General features: G+C 43.5%; 2 protein-coding genes across 3 annotated transcripts in view; one reads left to right on the top strand and one right to left on the bottom strand.

The window, feature by feature from the left end:
- Nucleotides 1–2,382, top strand: part of PIK3R4 (phosphoinositide-3-kinase regulatory subunit 4) — a 34,631-nt gene extending 32,249 nt beyond the window's left edge. The window contains exons 18-20 of the mRNA XM_080974564.1: nt 470–558; nt 1,003–1,111; nt 1,769–2,382. Coding sequence (XP_080830690.1) covers nt 470–558; nt 1,003–1,111; nt 1,769–1,939 — 369 coding nt within the window. The 3' untranslated portion in view covers nt 1,940–2,382. The remainder of the gene's footprint in view (nt 1–469; nt 559–1,002; nt 1,112–1,768) is intronic.
- A 3,033-nt stretch (nt 2,383–5,415) lies between these two features.
- The window catches only part of LOC308459338 (collagen alpha-6(VI) chain-like), a 75,110-nt gene continuing 64,096 nt past the window's right edge, over nt 5,416–16,429 (bottom strand). For both annotated transcript variants that reach the window (XM_080974528.1, XM_080974529.1), the window contains 7 exons: nt 15,393–15,404; nt 14,144–14,637; nt 11,565–11,655; nt 10,791–11,462; nt 8,788–8,878; nt 7,272–7,398; nt 5,416–6,405 (listed from right to left, as the gene is read on the bottom strand). In XM_080974528.1, coding sequence (XP_080830654.1) covers nt 6,391–6,405; nt 7,272–7,398; nt 8,788–8,878; nt 10,791–11,462; nt 11,565–11,655; nt 14,144–14,637; nt 15,393–15,404 — 1,502 coding nt within the window. In that variant the 3' untranslated portion in view covers nt 5,416–6,390. The remainder of the gene's footprint in view (nt 6,406–7,271; nt 7,399–8,787; nt 8,879–10,790; nt 11,463–11,564; nt 11,656–14,143; nt 14,638–15,392; nt 15,405–16,429) is intronic.

Below are 16,429 nucleotides of genomic sequence, written 5' to 3'. Positions count from 1 at the left end.
TATACACGTCTACCCAGGTGTAAGACCTATGGGGACCAGTGGGACTTACATACTTGTGAATAAGAGCAGGGTTGCAGCCTTAGTGTTTTTATCTACTACTGTTTGAATATTTTTCTTTTGCTAAATGCTCAGCAGCTGTTTTTATTCTCCTCGTATTGTTTTCTATCCTGAGATTTCAGTTTATTTCATAACTTGTAAATTGTCTTTGGTATTAAGTAAATAATCAAATGTAAATGTGTGGATACAAAATTTAAAACGATTAATTTGATTTTTTAAAAACAAAACAAAACAAAAAAAAATGTTTATAGTTGTAATTCGAAGTTCAATGTCTTTCATTAGAAGCTACAGCTATGTGTTCAGGATTAGTGCCTTAATGACATGATTGTTAATTAAGATAACTCAGTTTTTAAAAGTTAGCATATTTTAACACCAGTTGTTGAAAAAAAACCTATTCCCCCCCCCCCTTTAGCCTTCACCTCATAGTGTTCATGGAATATACTGCAGCCCAGCAGATGGAAATCCTATATTACTGACAGCAGGTTCAGACATGAAGATAAGGTAAAATCTAATAAATGATGATATCTCACCACCACAGAAGCTAGAGTTTCCTTTTCTGCATAAAAATCCCGTATGAAGTAAAAAAAACAAAAAACAATCTTGTAAGGTTCAGAATTTATTTGACTAACATATTGATTCAAACTGGTTGGTGGGAGGAGGGAACCTACCAGATTTAGTGTGTGTTCAACCATTCTGTATATGGGACATAAACTTCTCCCTTTTGTGTAAACCTGCTGAACACCAAACTGTAAGGCTTTGAAATAGAAATATACCCCCCAAGTACCTTATAGAATAAAATTTTCTAGTCACCTGATGTAAGGCTAGACAGGCCTGTTATGTGACCCTATACCGCTCTCCTTATGATAGCTGCAATGCTGTTTTAAAGCCTGGAAGGATTCTAGTCAAAGATTTTAGGTTTTATATTGTCGCCTTTGTTCTTTGCAGGTTCTGGGATTTAGCATACCCTGAGAGGTCCTACATTGTTGCTGGAAGTTCAAGCAGCCCATCTGTGTCTTATTATAGGAAGATCATTGAAGGCACAGAAGTTGTTCAGGTATAGTTGCTCGCAAGTCTCATTCCCAGACCTGGGAAAGTGGGAATTGTTCCGCTGTCACTGCAGGCAGTAGCTATCTGTGAGCACATTCATACTCCGCATAGCAAACTCAACAGCTCCGGATTCACTGTCAGTTTTGCATGTAACAAAATAAAGAGTGTATCCAATATGCACTTGTTGGGCTTAAAACAGGAAAGCACCTTTCAGGGATGTGGGTGGTGCTGTGGGTTAAACCACAGAGCCTAGGACTTGCCAATCAGAAGGTTGGCAGTTCGAATCCCCGCGACGGGGTGAGCTCCCGTTGCTCGGTCCCTGCTCCTGCCAACCTAGCAGTTCGAAAGCACGTCAAAGTGCAAGTAGATAAATAGGTACCGCTCTGGCGGGAAGGTAAATGGCGTTTCCGTGCGCTGCTCTGGTTCGCCAGAAGCGGCTTAGTCATGCTAGCCACATGACCCGGAAGCTGTACACCGGCTCCCTCGGCCAATAAAGCGAGATGAACGCCGCAACCCCAGAGTCGTCCGTGACTGGACCTAACAGTCAGGGGTCCCTTTACCTTTACCTTTCAATAAAAACAGTTAAATACAATGCAAAACAGGAAAGCACCTGAAACCAAAAGGATTTAGTCATCAACGTTTCACCATTTTCCCTTTTCAACAGGAAATTCAAAACAAGCAGAAGGTGGGCCCCACGGATGAAACTCCTCGAAGGGGTCCCGAGTCTTTACCAGTTGGGCATCATGACATTATCACAGACATTGCTACTTTTCAGACAACTCAAGGATTTATAGTTACTGCATCACGAGATGGCATTGTCAAAGTGTGGAAGTAAAAGTTGCACTGACCTATAGGAACTGTAAATACAGGTAATAAAGAGAAACAGGACGGGATTGAGTCTCTTTTGAAGAATTGTTTCGAGAACATAAATGATGGATTGTAAAGCTCATGACGGTGACCAGTGGTCCTTTCAGAACCTGCCATTGTATTAAAGTAGAGTGACTCATGCAGTGTTTTTCTGAAACAACCAAGCAAATGCAGTTTAAAATGAAGGCATCACGCTTAACTTCTGACCATGTTATTCTTTGGAAGTCTAACAGATGGTTTATTATCACATGAAGAAATCTGTTACATCAACAATATTTATGTAAACTGACTTTGTTTTTTTTATTTACTTGAGCGAATGAGAAAGAACGATAAAATGGTTGCACTTTTGTTCATGTATATTCAAATCCCTGTATACCTAATAATGAAAAAATAAAAAGAGTTTGGATCATTCCTGTGTGCCAAAGCTGTGTGGCAGGCTGCACAAACAGCATCCTCTTTGAAACATTCATTCACAATATACCAACCCTAGCATGTTTTAAATCCCATGTACTCCTCACAACTGCACCCCATAAAAAAAAAAAATAGATGCAAACCTAGTCTTCAACATTTCCCCCTATGTTTCAGACCAGATTGTTTCATCACTGTAGCCCCGTAGCTGAGGCACACACCGCATTGATAGTACAGTACAGTAATCAGCAGGATCTGTGTGGTTTCTGTCTACAAACATTATAATGTGGCGTAGAAATCCAACTCACATAAAAAGTGACCTACTAAGGCACAATGATGTTTAAAGTATCGGGATGTTTATCAGCTGGAGGATGTGGGATTGAGGGGTGGAGGGTGTCCAATAAAACTTTCGGATGAATTGGGTGAGCTGGAATGGTTGGGCCGTTTGAAGCAAAAAAAATCTTTTGTGTGAATATTTTTGGAATTAAACGTCCTCCTTCCGCTCACCCTTTTTTTTTTTTTTTTTACGCTTCAGAATGATACAGTGATTTATTTGGTTTATTTAAGGGATTTTTACTCATCCTTTAGTTTAAAAATAATCCCAAGGTGGAGCCCTTAAGCAAATACATCATCCCAGTTTGACATGTTAACAGATGTATGTGTTTAAATTTCACATCTAATAAAATCATGTAGAATGATGGGGAGGGAGGAGGCCCTGAGGATTGTTTACAGCCACATGGCCTTGTTTAAATTCCAGAGGGATGGGAAACATCTTTACACGGCCCTTGAGTTTTTCTGCCTCACTGGAATATGCCCTTGAGATCCGATAATGCTTCTTGTGTTAATGGGAAGATAGGTGAGAGTGGGGGAATGTGAAGAAATGAGTTTACTGTACAAAGGTAAGATTCACTTCCATAGCTCCGCCCACTTTTGTCTCTGGCCCCGCCCACCACTGCCATGTAGCCGCCCCCCCCGCCCCCCAGAAAGTGAGATGTGACCTTTGGGCTGACCAATGTTCCCCAGATCTGGAGAGCAGGATTCCGAGCCTGTGTCACCTGATGTCAATTTTGTTTGTATGTTGAGGCGTAGATTTCATACCCTCCAACATTTATCCGATGAATATAGGGACGTCCTATTCCATAATCCTAATAATTTTCTTATTTATGCACCAGCCATCTGACTGGGTTGCCCCAGCCATTCTGAGCGGCTTCCAACATAGACAAAAGCATAATAAAAGATTAAATAACTTCCCTATAAAGGGAAACTACCATCAGATGTCTACTAAAGGTTGTATTCTTTATCTCCTTAGTTCAGGGGGTCACATAACTCCATACTCTCCAACATTTCTCTGATGAAAATAGAGATGTCCAAAGGATGTATAAGTAATAAATGATAATGATGCTGTGTAAAGGTAAAGGGACCCCTGACCATTAGGTCCAGTCGTGACCAACTCTGGGGTTGCGGCGCTCATCTCGCTTTATTGGCCAAGGGAGCCGGCATACAGCTTCTGGGTCACGTGGCCAGCATGACTAAGCCGCTTCTGGCGAACCAGAGCAGCGCACGGAAACGCCGTTTACCTTCCCACTGGAGTGGTATCTATTTATCTACTTGCACTTTCACGTGCTTTCGAACTGCTAGGTTGGCAGGAGCAGGGACCGAGCAACAAGAGCTCACCCCGTTGCGGGGATTCGAACCGCTGACCTTCTGATCGGCAAGTCCTAGGCTGTGATGATGCTGTGTACACCCCCTTAAATGCCCCATTGGAATGACACCATGCCATGCCACAGTGGTGCACCAGAAGTGCTGGGGGAGAGGAAGATGGTACCCCACCTGGCGAGTGGCAGCTGCCATTGGACTACTGCAATGCGCTCTATGTGAGGCTACCTTTGAAGGTGACCCTGAAACTACAGCTAATCCAGAATGTGGCAGCTGGACTGGTGACTGGGAACGGCTGCAGAGACAATATTAACACCGGTCCTGAAAGACCTACATTGGCTCCCAGTACTGAGCACAATTCAAAGTGTTGGTGCTGACCTTTAAAGCCCTCAACGGCCTCAGCCCAGTATACCTGGAGTATCTCCACCCCCATTGTTCTGCCCGGACATTGAGGTCCAGCTCCAAGGGCCTTCTGACGGTTCACTCCCTGCAAGAAGTGAGGTGACAGGGAACCAGGCTGAGGACCTTCTCGGTAGTGGCACCCGCCCTGTGGAACGCCCTCCCATCAGATGTCAAGGAAATAAACAACTATCTGACTTTTGGAAGACATTTGAAGGCAGCCCAGTTTAGGGAAGTTTTTAATGTTTTATTGTGTTATTAATATTCTGTCGGGAGCCACCCAGAGTGGCTGGGGAAACCCAGCCAGTTGGGCGGGGTATAAATAAATTATTATTATTATTATTATTATTATTATTATTATTATTTCCCTTGAGAGTACTTCTGGGGCAATGGCACATCATGAGACTGAGAAACCTGGAGGCCCCCTGGGCTGGTCATTGTTGCAGCTCCGTTACCACTCATGGAAACAGAGCAATTAAATTTAACGAAGGGTTTATCCTTTCTAGTAAACCCTGCTGCCCATGAATATCTCCTCCTGATTTGCCTTCCTTTCAGCATCCCCTGCCCCTTTTCAGCCCAATTTCCAAAAGGTCGCCTTTGCCCCCTTCCCCAACCGCCCAAGTCTACTGTCACAAAATATGGCATTGGCAGTGGTGAGAAAAAAAATTCTATTTATGGTGTTCTCTTATTTTGGGGTGGGGGAAGCTATGGTCCTTCAGACAGTGCAGCTTGTATTGGCACAGGGTGTTCCAATGAATTGCAAGAAGAGCTTCTCTCTTTGTATTTGGGTTGTGTTTTATTTCTTTTAAAACAAGATAATAGATATGTGTTATCACATAGCACCATGAGGAACACTCATCCCACCACAAAGCCCATCTGGAAGTGCTTTCTTTTGCCGGTAGTTCTAACTATCAAGCTGTCCCTTCTTATAGGACTGAAGACACAGAAGTGGCTCAGGTACACGAAGCATAATTTCACCCGTTTTGATTCCGAGATCAACTTTATTTGCACACATTCTTGCATCGATTTGTAGCCCCTTTATAATCCACAACCACTGAGCTATCTGGGATAGAGCGAAAGAGGCATCCCTGATGGGGGACAAGGTTTCAGTGTGCTGACTCAGCCCATTTGACACTTGCACGGCATGCGTTTCCCGTTACCTCAAGTCCAAAGTGCAGATTAGAAACGAGTGTCACAGTGAAATGAGTAAATCCCCACACAACATCATATCATCCCATGTACAAAATGAGCACAAAATTAAAGAATCAGCCGTACAAAAAAGCAACCTTCCACTGCTATTGCATTACAACATCAGATTGGCATTCAATATTTTTTTTTTGGCTGGACTGTCTTCAGAGAGCACAGCTATCCAAGGACACTAACAAACACAATCAGGAAACAAAACGAACTTTTAAGAAGAGTTATTAAAAATGGTTCAGGTCTGAGCAAGTGGAAACGAGGGAACTATCACTGATGATGTCACAGCTAAGAGACACTTGCAAGTATGGACATATTCCATATAGCAAACTCAACAGTGCTGGATAGGTTAGCAAGTTCCCAACTACAAAATACAGCACATCAGTTTGTGCATTGATTAGGCTAAAAGCCAGAAAACCTCTGGAAACAACAAAGGAATTGTGGCTTCTACGCTCCATAATTTTCACTCTTCTAAAGGAAATTCAAAACAAGCAGGAGGTGGATTCACAGATGCAAACCTTCTAATGTACAGGAAAACCTATTTCATTCTTCAGCCTGTCTTGTCAGAACCATCACTTTGCACCTTCCCAAAATTGCCTTCAGTTTGTCTTTGTTTTTAATAGAGATTTGTTTCCAGTTCCTGAACAAATGAATCAATGAGCAAAGTCATTAGCAACGACGACGGCAATAGAAATGGAAGTGCAGTACTTCTCAAGTTGCTGCAGAGGCATACCGGTATTTTCCAACCCAAACACGTTGCTAATTTCCAGGTACCTGAAAAGGGAAGGAGAACAATGTTACCTGCTGAACTTTAGGGCATGATGCAGTCGATGCTCAGCAGGTAAAGCTCTCTACCCATGGAAATGTTTGTTGGAAATGTAAGGAAAAGGAAGGCACCTTCTATCATATGTGGTGGAACTGCAAAGTGATAAAGGAATTCTGGGAAATGATACGCAAAGAATTTTTTAAAAAATTAAAATAACTTTTGTAAAAAAACTAGAAGCCTTTTTGTTAGGAATTGTAGGTGCAGAGATACCAAAATATCTGAAAAGACTGTTTATGTACGCTACGACTACGAGGATACTTCTTACCCAGGGTTGGAAATACAACAATATAACTACTAGGGAAGACTGGGAGATGAAACTATTGGACTATTCAGAGATGGCAAGATTGATCAGGAAAATCAGAAATCAGGAGGATCAGAACTGCAACAAGGAATGGGACAAATAAATATTGTATCTGAAAGACCACTGTAAACACTTGAACTCTTTGGCAGGCTTTACATAACTCTTGCAATGATACATAGATTTTGGATACAATGGAGGAGTGTAAGTTAGCTGGACTTATAATATGCAGTTAAAACAAAAAAGTTATTTAAAGAACCGACGGAGGGGAGGAGGGAAGTCTTGAGATTCGGAAGAATCTTGTGTAAACTTTATTATTTGTAATCATACTGCTTCTGTGAATGAATTTGTAAAAATCAAATAAAAAATATGTTTTTTTTAAAAAGCTCTCTACACATGGAATGGGGGCTGACCAAAAGGGCAAGTCATCAGTCAATGCTACATGGAACGGCAAGAATAATTCTATTTGTTTTGTTTTTTTAAAGCATCTTTATGGGACAAAGAAAGTCTACTTACAATGATCTGTTGTCCACTGCTGAAGGGATTTCCAGGGGTCACAAAATCATATGGTGTGGGCTCCCAAAAAGCAGATTCGGCATCTAGAAGCGTAGCTCCATTTGACATAGTGTTGTCAACAGCAAAACTAGGTATGCAACAAGAAAACAGAGTCTGGGATCAATGTGTGTGCAAAGGTTCTAATGTAATGCAGAGGATTAGCACAGAATTGCTTTGAAGTAAAGCTACTCTTTCCCCGTCTCCATCCAACGTTTTGCTTGGACAGGCGGAATCCCCCAAACCCATGTGGAATAACTACTCAAGACAACATGTTATGGGATTAAATTGGCCACAACTTTCTTATATTTCAGATGTGGGTAGACCTTGGCTCAGGCATTGGGCGTTATCCCTCCCCAGTCCCCAGCCGGGGGAACATCAGGGTTATCCAGTGTTTGGGGGGGATGGGCCGGCTCTGGAGAACATATGTTCAAGTAGAGATAGCCGCCCCCATTATGCCGCCGTCGCAGGGGAGAGCAATGACGACCTCTCGGCGTATGGCCAAAGCCTCCCCTCAGAAACCCCTTTAATGGGGAACCCTAATATCACCGCTGCAAAGAGGAAGGGGGTGTGGGTCACCGCTACACGCCTCTCCCATTCAGGAAGATAGACTAAAGGATTCCGCCCAAGGCCTGATACCGCCAAAGTTGTGATGTTTTGCTACAGGAAAGGCAAAACCTGCCAATGCAGGGGAATTCCTTTCCGGCCCTTCAACAGCGACCTTGACGTAGCAGCGCCTGCATACCTGTGAAGAAAAGCTTAACCTGCAAAATAAGACTTAACTGAGGGTGGGTAGGGTGGGAGAAGCTCTGGAGTCAACTGAGGATTCCCAGGTAAGGTCGTCCCTCTATTGTGTGGGCAGGTAGTCCCTCCCCTACCTGGCCTGGTCTCCTTGGCAACGCTTCCCCCAGGTGGGATTGGACAACTGACTGAGGTAGGCGGAGACCTCCAGGTATCCCACCAGAGGGTGGGAGGCAAAGCCAAGTCTATGCTGATGGAGACGCATCGGGTCCAGGGGCTGCGCGCGTCCACGCAAAGTGCGCCCCCCGTTTAATGCGGGGAGCGGTCATTACTAGCGGCCAATTGTTATATCCCCCTTCTTTTTCGATGGGGTATACAGGGTAAGGTGCTGACGGGTACAGGATCAGAGCTGTTGCATGAGAGCTGAAGCTCATCTCCAAGCCTTGCATTACAGCTGCCAGTGCTACTATATTGATGCTTCTCTGTTTCTCCTGCACGATTGGCAAGAGATGGCAATGTGGAGAGCGGTCATTTCTGTGTAGCAAAACCAACAGCCACGATCAGCCGTTGTTTCCTGGTGTAACAATACACACAAAGCAAACGTGATCTTATGTGAGTCAGACTTGCTACTCATTTAGACTTAGTTGAAGGCCAGCACAGCTCCCATAAGAGTGTAGGTCATGGATATACGAGTGGATATATATCAAAGTGGAAAAGTAATGTCTGGAAACAAACTCACATGCGTTTGGGTGGACCATACAGAGGCCTTTGTGCACTAATGCTTGTACATTTTCTCTTGAGCTGTGCTTGCGGATACTTGTTCATTTCACCTGTCAAGACATATGGCACAATAGGTGGGAAATGATAAGCAGAGCTATGATGCGAGAAATGAACTGCAGTCCTTTTCACACAAACACTTAGCAAACAAGGTTGGGTGAAGTCTTCCATCCTCTGTATTAAGTTGTGGGTGAACATATAAGACGACACAAACAGCTCTTGTTTATTCACAGGCCAGAACAGAACTGAACTGAAGGGTTCAGCCAGCCTGCTTATATAGAACTCCACTACAACGCAACAGTAACCACTTTCTGTAACTATCTAATCACTGAATGTCATTTTCAACCCCTTATTTGCATATGTGGACCTGAGTGAAAACTATCTATCCCCCTGCTGGCCCAGGGTGAAAACTTCAGTACATAACACCCTGCCAAAGGAAGCAGCAAACAGTCCAACTTTTGGGGACATCTGTGCACGCTTTCTGCCACACCCCACCCAGTCTGTGTACTCTTTTTGCACACACACCCTGCCCAATTCGTGCCCTCTTTCTCCCAGCAACCCCTCCCAATCTTTGCACCCCAGCTGCCCCCTCCCGCCACAGCCTTCCCTTTACTGGCTCCTCCTCCTCCTTTGCCACCGCCACAGCTAGGCCTTGACCTACTTGCCGCTTATTTTTGCGGCCTACTCAGCCTCGCCACAGGCACCAGAAGTGGTACGCCTGCTTCCAGAAGTGTTCTCCTAGATGCGCTTCACCTGCTTCTGGGAATATGGCGGTGGTGGTAGTGGTTGGCCACAATGGCAGTGAAGCCTATGGCGGAGGCTGTCCCAGAGGAGGAAGAAGAGACAAGGGGGCAGTAGCTAGACATCACAGACTTCAAACAGAAGCTGCGGCAGCTTCTGCAAATCCATGATGTCCTGCTTAATTCGGGACAGTTGAGTTGTGTGAAGCAGACTTCATTGTTGCAGGGACACCTGCTCAGCCCCTGCTCAGATATAAGCATCTTTTTGTACTGGCTTATCTCACTGAGCAATATTGGCTCCAAAAGGCAGTGACTCTCCAAGGTCTCAAGTACAGTACAGGTTTTCCCTGCCTTTGCTGCCTGAGTTTCTTAATGGAGATCCTTTCAATGGAGATGAAAGAGTCTGAATTTTGTATATGCAAAGCATGTTCTGTACCACTAACTGCTATGTCTAACCGTAATAATTTTCCAAATGATTACACAGCATCTGGAACCAAAATGAAACGAACCATCTGTCGGGGACTTGCACAATTGCTTTTCCTTTGGCGTTGTAAAATGCTCACAAAGCTGGGGGCATTCAACAGGCTGTGTAATCTATAATGTGTTTTTATCACAGGCTTACCAATATTTGGCAAGCGCAATCTCGAGGCCTGCCAAACTCAAGCTAGCCTGTGACCTGGATATGTCCTTGATACTTTATATTTCTCTTTTTCATCATCATTCTGGTGCAAGATGGGAGGAAACAAGTTCAGACATTAGGGGCTTTAAATTTAGCTCTTATTTTTTAAAAATAAAAATGGGCTCATTCACTGAAGGGTTTCGTGAACAGCACAGCTCTGACTCCACTGGGAGTGGCAGAAATGCGGTTGGCAAACTTTGAAAGTCCCCCGTTCAGCATTGTTTGGCCTGGGAATCATATTCAGACAAACCATTCAGGCTGTAACAACCTTAAATAATAGGTGTTGTCACTATGAAAGCTTACTTTAGCCCAAAGGTCTGAAAAGCCAACTACAATTCAACATCAGATCACTCATTCGCCCAATATTCAATTACACAATTTTTATTTCTAAGAATGTATGATTCTTCCAGATGCCTCAGTAAACACTAGGAATAAATGCTGGACTGAATTGGTTCCTTGTCATCTGGAAGCATTTAAGGGATTCCCTTGTAAACACAAAGCTCTTTCTCTATATAAAGCAAAGTCAGCAACAGTAGAAGGACTTACTCTTAAGGAGGCGTAGAAATGGCTTCAGAAACTTCACTGCATATCCAAGTTCAGCCTTGTGAATTCGTCCAAGCTGCACCAAGTGATGTTCCAGGGGCAGGCTTGCTAGTTCTTCAATTTCCACATCGTCATATTCATCTCCTAATGAAACCACAAAGAGTGCGTAGCCCAGGCACTTGGCTCTCAGAGCTGCATCCCTGAGCACTTCCTTGTCCCATCGACTTGTTTCTCCAACAGAAACAACAAAGATAGCCTTGTATTTTCTCTTGTTGGGTGCCTCAGAAAAGATGTTGCTAACGGTCCACTGTATGGCATGTCCAACAGCAGCCGCTCCATTTAGCTGCTGGATAGACTCCTGGATGTGTCTCTTCATTCGTAGTTTACTGCCGTAAGTCAAAAAGTCAAACTCGATCTCTACTGGGCTCCTCTGGGTTCGGGGCCTGAATTCTGGTGGAGCATGGCTCAACACAGCCACCCTGTCCCCTGTCAAAGAGGTCTCTGGTTCAGCAGAGATGTCAAAGCTGTCGAGCGCTGCGCTTAGAAAATCTTTCAGTTTCTGAAATTCCACCGGGCTTATTTTCCTTGAATTTTCCAAAATGAAAGCGGCGTCCACATAGCCCCGAGCACGGGGGGTTTCAGCGCGGAAGCAAGAGCTATCTGGTTTGCATTTGTCTGGAAATGGAAACACAGTCGTTTTAATAATACAATATGTGCGGGGAGAAGAGAAACTCTGGATGGAAGTTTGGTTCGCATGCTGTTTTCATGTGCTCTCACCATAGCAAAGTACACACGACTGAAGTCTTTGTAAGGCTGGAGTATAATCTCTCTCAGGTTGAATAACTTGAAACAGTCTTGTGTCACCTATCTGAAAGAATATAAGATTTAAATAGATGTATAACTTATCAGGCAGATGGTGAGAGTTGTGACCCTGCCCACATCAGTCCCCCTTTCTCGTCCATGCTTCCCAGAAAGCTCCCAGGAGGATGAAACTGTCAGTTTGCATTTCTTAGTGCAGAAAGTATTGATCTGATGTGTAGAGATCTTTCCTATTCTAATTAATTCAAGAGGGTTCTGGAAGCTTCTCTGCGTGAAAGAAACAAGCAGATGGTTCATGATGTTTGGGTTATTCTTTCAGAGAAGCTGAGTACAGCTGGCTTAAACTGGTTCTCTTATCTCTTCTGTCAAGGTCATGCTGACTATAATAATAAGGCCAGAAGGAGCCTGGATTTCACGTTCTCTTTCTATCTCTCTTCCTTCTGGTGTGGTGTTCTGTACATAGTATGTTTAGTGTTAAGTTTTAGCCTTATTATAAGTTATTGTAAGTCTGAAGGCAGCCCTGTTTAGGGAAGCTTTTCATAGAATCATAGAGTTGGAAGAGACCACAAGGGCCATCGAGTCCAACCCCCTGCCAAGCAGGAAACACCATCAGAGCACTCCTGACATATGGTTGTCAAGCCTCTGCTTAAAGACCTCCAAAGAAGGAGACTCCACCACACTCCTTGGCAGCAAATTCCACTGTCGAACAGCTCTTACTGTCAGGAAGTTCTTCCTAATGTTTAGGTGGAATCTTCTTTCTTGTAGTTTGGATCCATTGCTCCGTGTCCGCTTCTCTGGAGCAGCAGAAAACAACCTTTCTCCCTCCTCTATATGACATCCTTTTATATATTTGAACATGGCTATCATATCACCCCTTAACCTCCTCTTCTCCAGGCTAAACATGCCCAGCTCCCTTAGCCGTTCCTCATAAGGCATCGTTTCCAGGCCTTTGACCATTTTGGTTGCCCTCCTCTGGACACGTTCCAGTTTGTCAGTGTCCTTCTTGAACTGTGGTGCCCAGAACTGGACACAGTACTCCAGGTGAGGTCTGACCAGAGCAGAATACAGTGGCACTATTACTTCCCTTGATCTAGATGCTATACTCCTATTGATGCAGCCCAGAATTGCATTGGCTTTTTTAGCTGCCGCATCACACTGTTGGCTCATGTCAAGTTTGTGGTCAACCAAGACTCCTAGATCCTTTTCACATGTACTGCTCTCAAGCCAGGTGTCACCCATCTTGTATTTGTGCCTCTCATTTTTTTTGCCCAAGTACAATACTTAAACAAGCTTTTAATGTTTGATGTATTACGGTATTTTAATATTTTGTTGGAAGCCGCCCAGAGTGGCTGGGGAAGCCCAGCCAGATGGGTGGGGTATAAATAATAAATTATATTATTATTATTATTATTATTATTATTATTATTATTATTATTATTGCAACTGGTTTTCTTATGGACAGTGCCAATAATGGATTTGTGACCATTTGCCTTCAGTAGCAGTAAAGCTCTACAGGATGAAATACAATTGCCTCTGGTCTATTTTGGGGGAATCCTGCAACGTGTTTTAAGTTTTTACTCTGCTAACTATACACTGGAATCTACTCTGGATCGATATTGAGTAGAATTCAATGACAGTAACGTCATGATGTTATCCTCTCATGGGCTTATTGGATGGTACAGGTAGCTGAGAAATGTGCCAGTACAGCCCTTTTAAACCCCAGCATCCTCCCAAGAAATTCCACAGAGATTTTCTCGCACCAGTAAAAGAGCGAGAAAACAAACAGACGCTTGTATGGAGGTGCCAGGTGGGGAGTTTTACAAAAATAAAGGGCGACTTTCAGCACAGCACTCATTGCAACGGTCCAACTTGTAAAACTTCCTCGATGTTTAAAAGGTCCAATGTGCAGTGAAGCCCTTGAGGCAGTTCTGAATGCTTCTGGAAACCAGAAACATTTTTACTGGGCATTGTAGGAAGTGACATAAATAGAAAGGAATGTAAATTGTTTTTTTATGCAACAACAGCAGCAAGAACCTTATTGGCACAAAAACGGAAGTAAGAAGAATTACCGACGAAAGAAGAATGGAGGATGAAATTAATGGACTACGCAGAACTAGATAAACTAACAGGAAGGATTCGTAATCAGCGGGACCAGAAATTCACGGAAGACTGGAGTAAATTTACAGATTATATGGAAAGTATTTGTGATGATCAGGCTACGTTTGTAGGTTTGCAAGAAGTTTTGTGAGGAGAATTATTGGAACTATTGCAAAAATGGACTAAGGGGAGGATGGTTAGTTAAGATAATTAAAGGCAATATGAACTTAAGAAATGCATAAAAAGCGGTTAAAACGGTGGATCATCAGAGGCGCTGATGGAAGTCCAAAAAAAGATTGTACAAGTGGTGACGTTTTGTGGTATGTTTTATAATTAAATGTTAAAACTAATATATATATATATATATATATATATATATATATATATATATATAAGAGACAGTTCCGAACGCAAGGAAGAAAGAGGCAATAGTTTCTTACCGCAAAAGCACGATAGATGCTAGGGATAGTTTTAAAAGCAATGACCGCTGGGTGGATGTCAAAGGCGCTGAACTCCAGGACTGCTGTGCTGAGAGAATCTCCATTGTCTGATGGGCCGTTGCTGAAGAAGACAGCAACTTTTCTCATGTTAGCACCTGGGAGAGTTCTCTTGAAAACATTCCTGGCCACGAACCTCATGGATGCGCCAGTGTCCCGTCTGCCGGTTGACCTCTGGTAAGAAAGCTGAGCTATCTCCTGCAGCAAACGTTGCTTGTTGTGGAAGTCCGAGAAGCGGATCAGATAGTGGGTATTGGAGTTGTAGGACACAACGGCGACTCTGGCTCCCACTGGGCAGTTGCTTTCCCTTATCTGGGTATTGTTCACAACTGCTATGACCATCTCTCTCATCTGCTCAAATATCTGGGGTGTAGTGTCTTGAGACACATCCAAGGCAAATACTAAGTCTGTCGGATATACCGGGCACTCCGGTGTTCCTAGAATGCAAAATAAAGTACTGAGTAGCATGTTAAAAATAATTTTGAAAGCAAACAACGTATGCATTTTGGCGGAACGATGCCCTAAATGTTTGCATTGACGTAGGGCACCAGCCAATCAAATATCAATACTTTTGAGAAACGCCATTTGTTTTAATGAGAGAGATGTAAGCAAGTGTTTGGCTGTTCTATTAAAATCATTAGGGATTAAAATGGGCTTAATTCAGCCTGGATCACACACTACGTACGTTTCCAAGCACAATTAAAAGTGTTGGTGCTGACCTTTAAAGCTCTAAACAGGAGCGCCTCCACCCCCATCATTCAGCCTCGGAGGACCAGCTGTGAGGGCCTTCTGGTGGTTCCCTTACCGCGAGAAGTGAGGTTACAGGGAACCAGGCAGATGGCCTTCTTGGTGGTGGCACCTGACCTGTGGAATGTCCTCCCATCAGATGTCAAGGAAATAAGCAACTATCTGACTTTTAGAAGACATCTGAAGCCAGCCTTGTTTAGGGACATTTTTAGTGTTTGATGTTTTATTGTGTTGTTAATATTCTGTCGGGAGCCGCCCAGAGTGGCTGGGGAAACCCAGCCAGATGGGCAGGGTATAAATAATAAATTATTATTATTTGTTATTATTACTACCTAGAAATACTGCAAATACTGCCATGTGGAGCAATGCTTTAAAAGCACTGGTTTGGAAGTGGAGCAGCAGCAACAACAACAACAACAACAACAACAACAGGTGCGATACTCACCCGTCCAACAAGCTAAACAGAAAGAGGAGAGAAAAAGATATGGTTCCAAATTAGATTCCCTTGAAAACTTTAAAAGAGAGAAAAGCACAGTTATTAATGGCACATTTTCCCTAAACTGCCTCCATCAGGAGTGCTATGCATTTGGATAATAAGGTTAATTTAAATCATAAAATAAATTAATCCCTAATTTTCAACAATAGGTAAAGATTGCAAAATAGAAATATACAGGAGAAATTATAATCCAAAACAACAATTAGATCCAATTATTAAATGAATGTGCATTTGCTTTTATGTGATGATCAGAGTCCGCCCCCTGCCAACTTTCAAACATCAAATTGTGTCCCATGCAAAGACTCCATGGTATAAAAAGGGGATCTTTGGTGGGCAGAGTCTCCAATTTACACTACAAAACTGTTTATTGGGGCTGGCAATTGATATACATACTATGCAGTTTTATGTAGTGCCAAAGGCCCAAGAGAATCTCCCAGGAGCCCACCTTCCCAGATCTAACCCTGCCACACTACTACCAATCAGCCCACCCTGAACTGGATGGTTTTGGCTGGACAGGAAGTTGTGTGGTATAGGCTCTCTTGAGCAGGAATGACTTGCATGCGCCATGACTGCCTGGGATATCATAGCTCAACATGAGATTGCATCATGCCAACACTAGCCTTAAGGAAACCAGCCCTGAGTGCTCACTGGAAGGACAGATCCTGAAGCTGAGGCTTCAATACTTTGGCCACCTCATGAGAAGAGAAGGCTCCCTGGAAAAGACCCTGATGTTGGGAAAGATGGAGGCACAAGGAGAAGAGGATGACAGAGGACGAGATGGCTGGATGGTGTTCTCGAAGCTACCAAGTTTGACCAAACTGTGGGAGGCAGTGGAAGATAGGAGTGCCTGGCGTGCTCTGGTCCATGGGGTCACGAAGAGTTGGACACGACTAAACAACTAAACAACAACAACAATGCTAGCTTGAGGATAGCCCTTTGTAAACTGTTAACTGAACCAACCAACCAGGGTTTTCAGCCCCACTATT

This window comes from Podarcis pityusensis (genome assembly GCF_964106645.2).
Source record: "Podarcis pityusensis genome assembly, chromosome: 12".
NCBI lineage: Eukaryota > Metazoa > Chordata > Lepidosauria > Squamata > Lacertidae > Podarcis > Podarcis pityusensis.
Note: the sequence above shows the minus strand (reverse complement) of the source record. Positions and strands in the feature narration are given on the sequence as shown.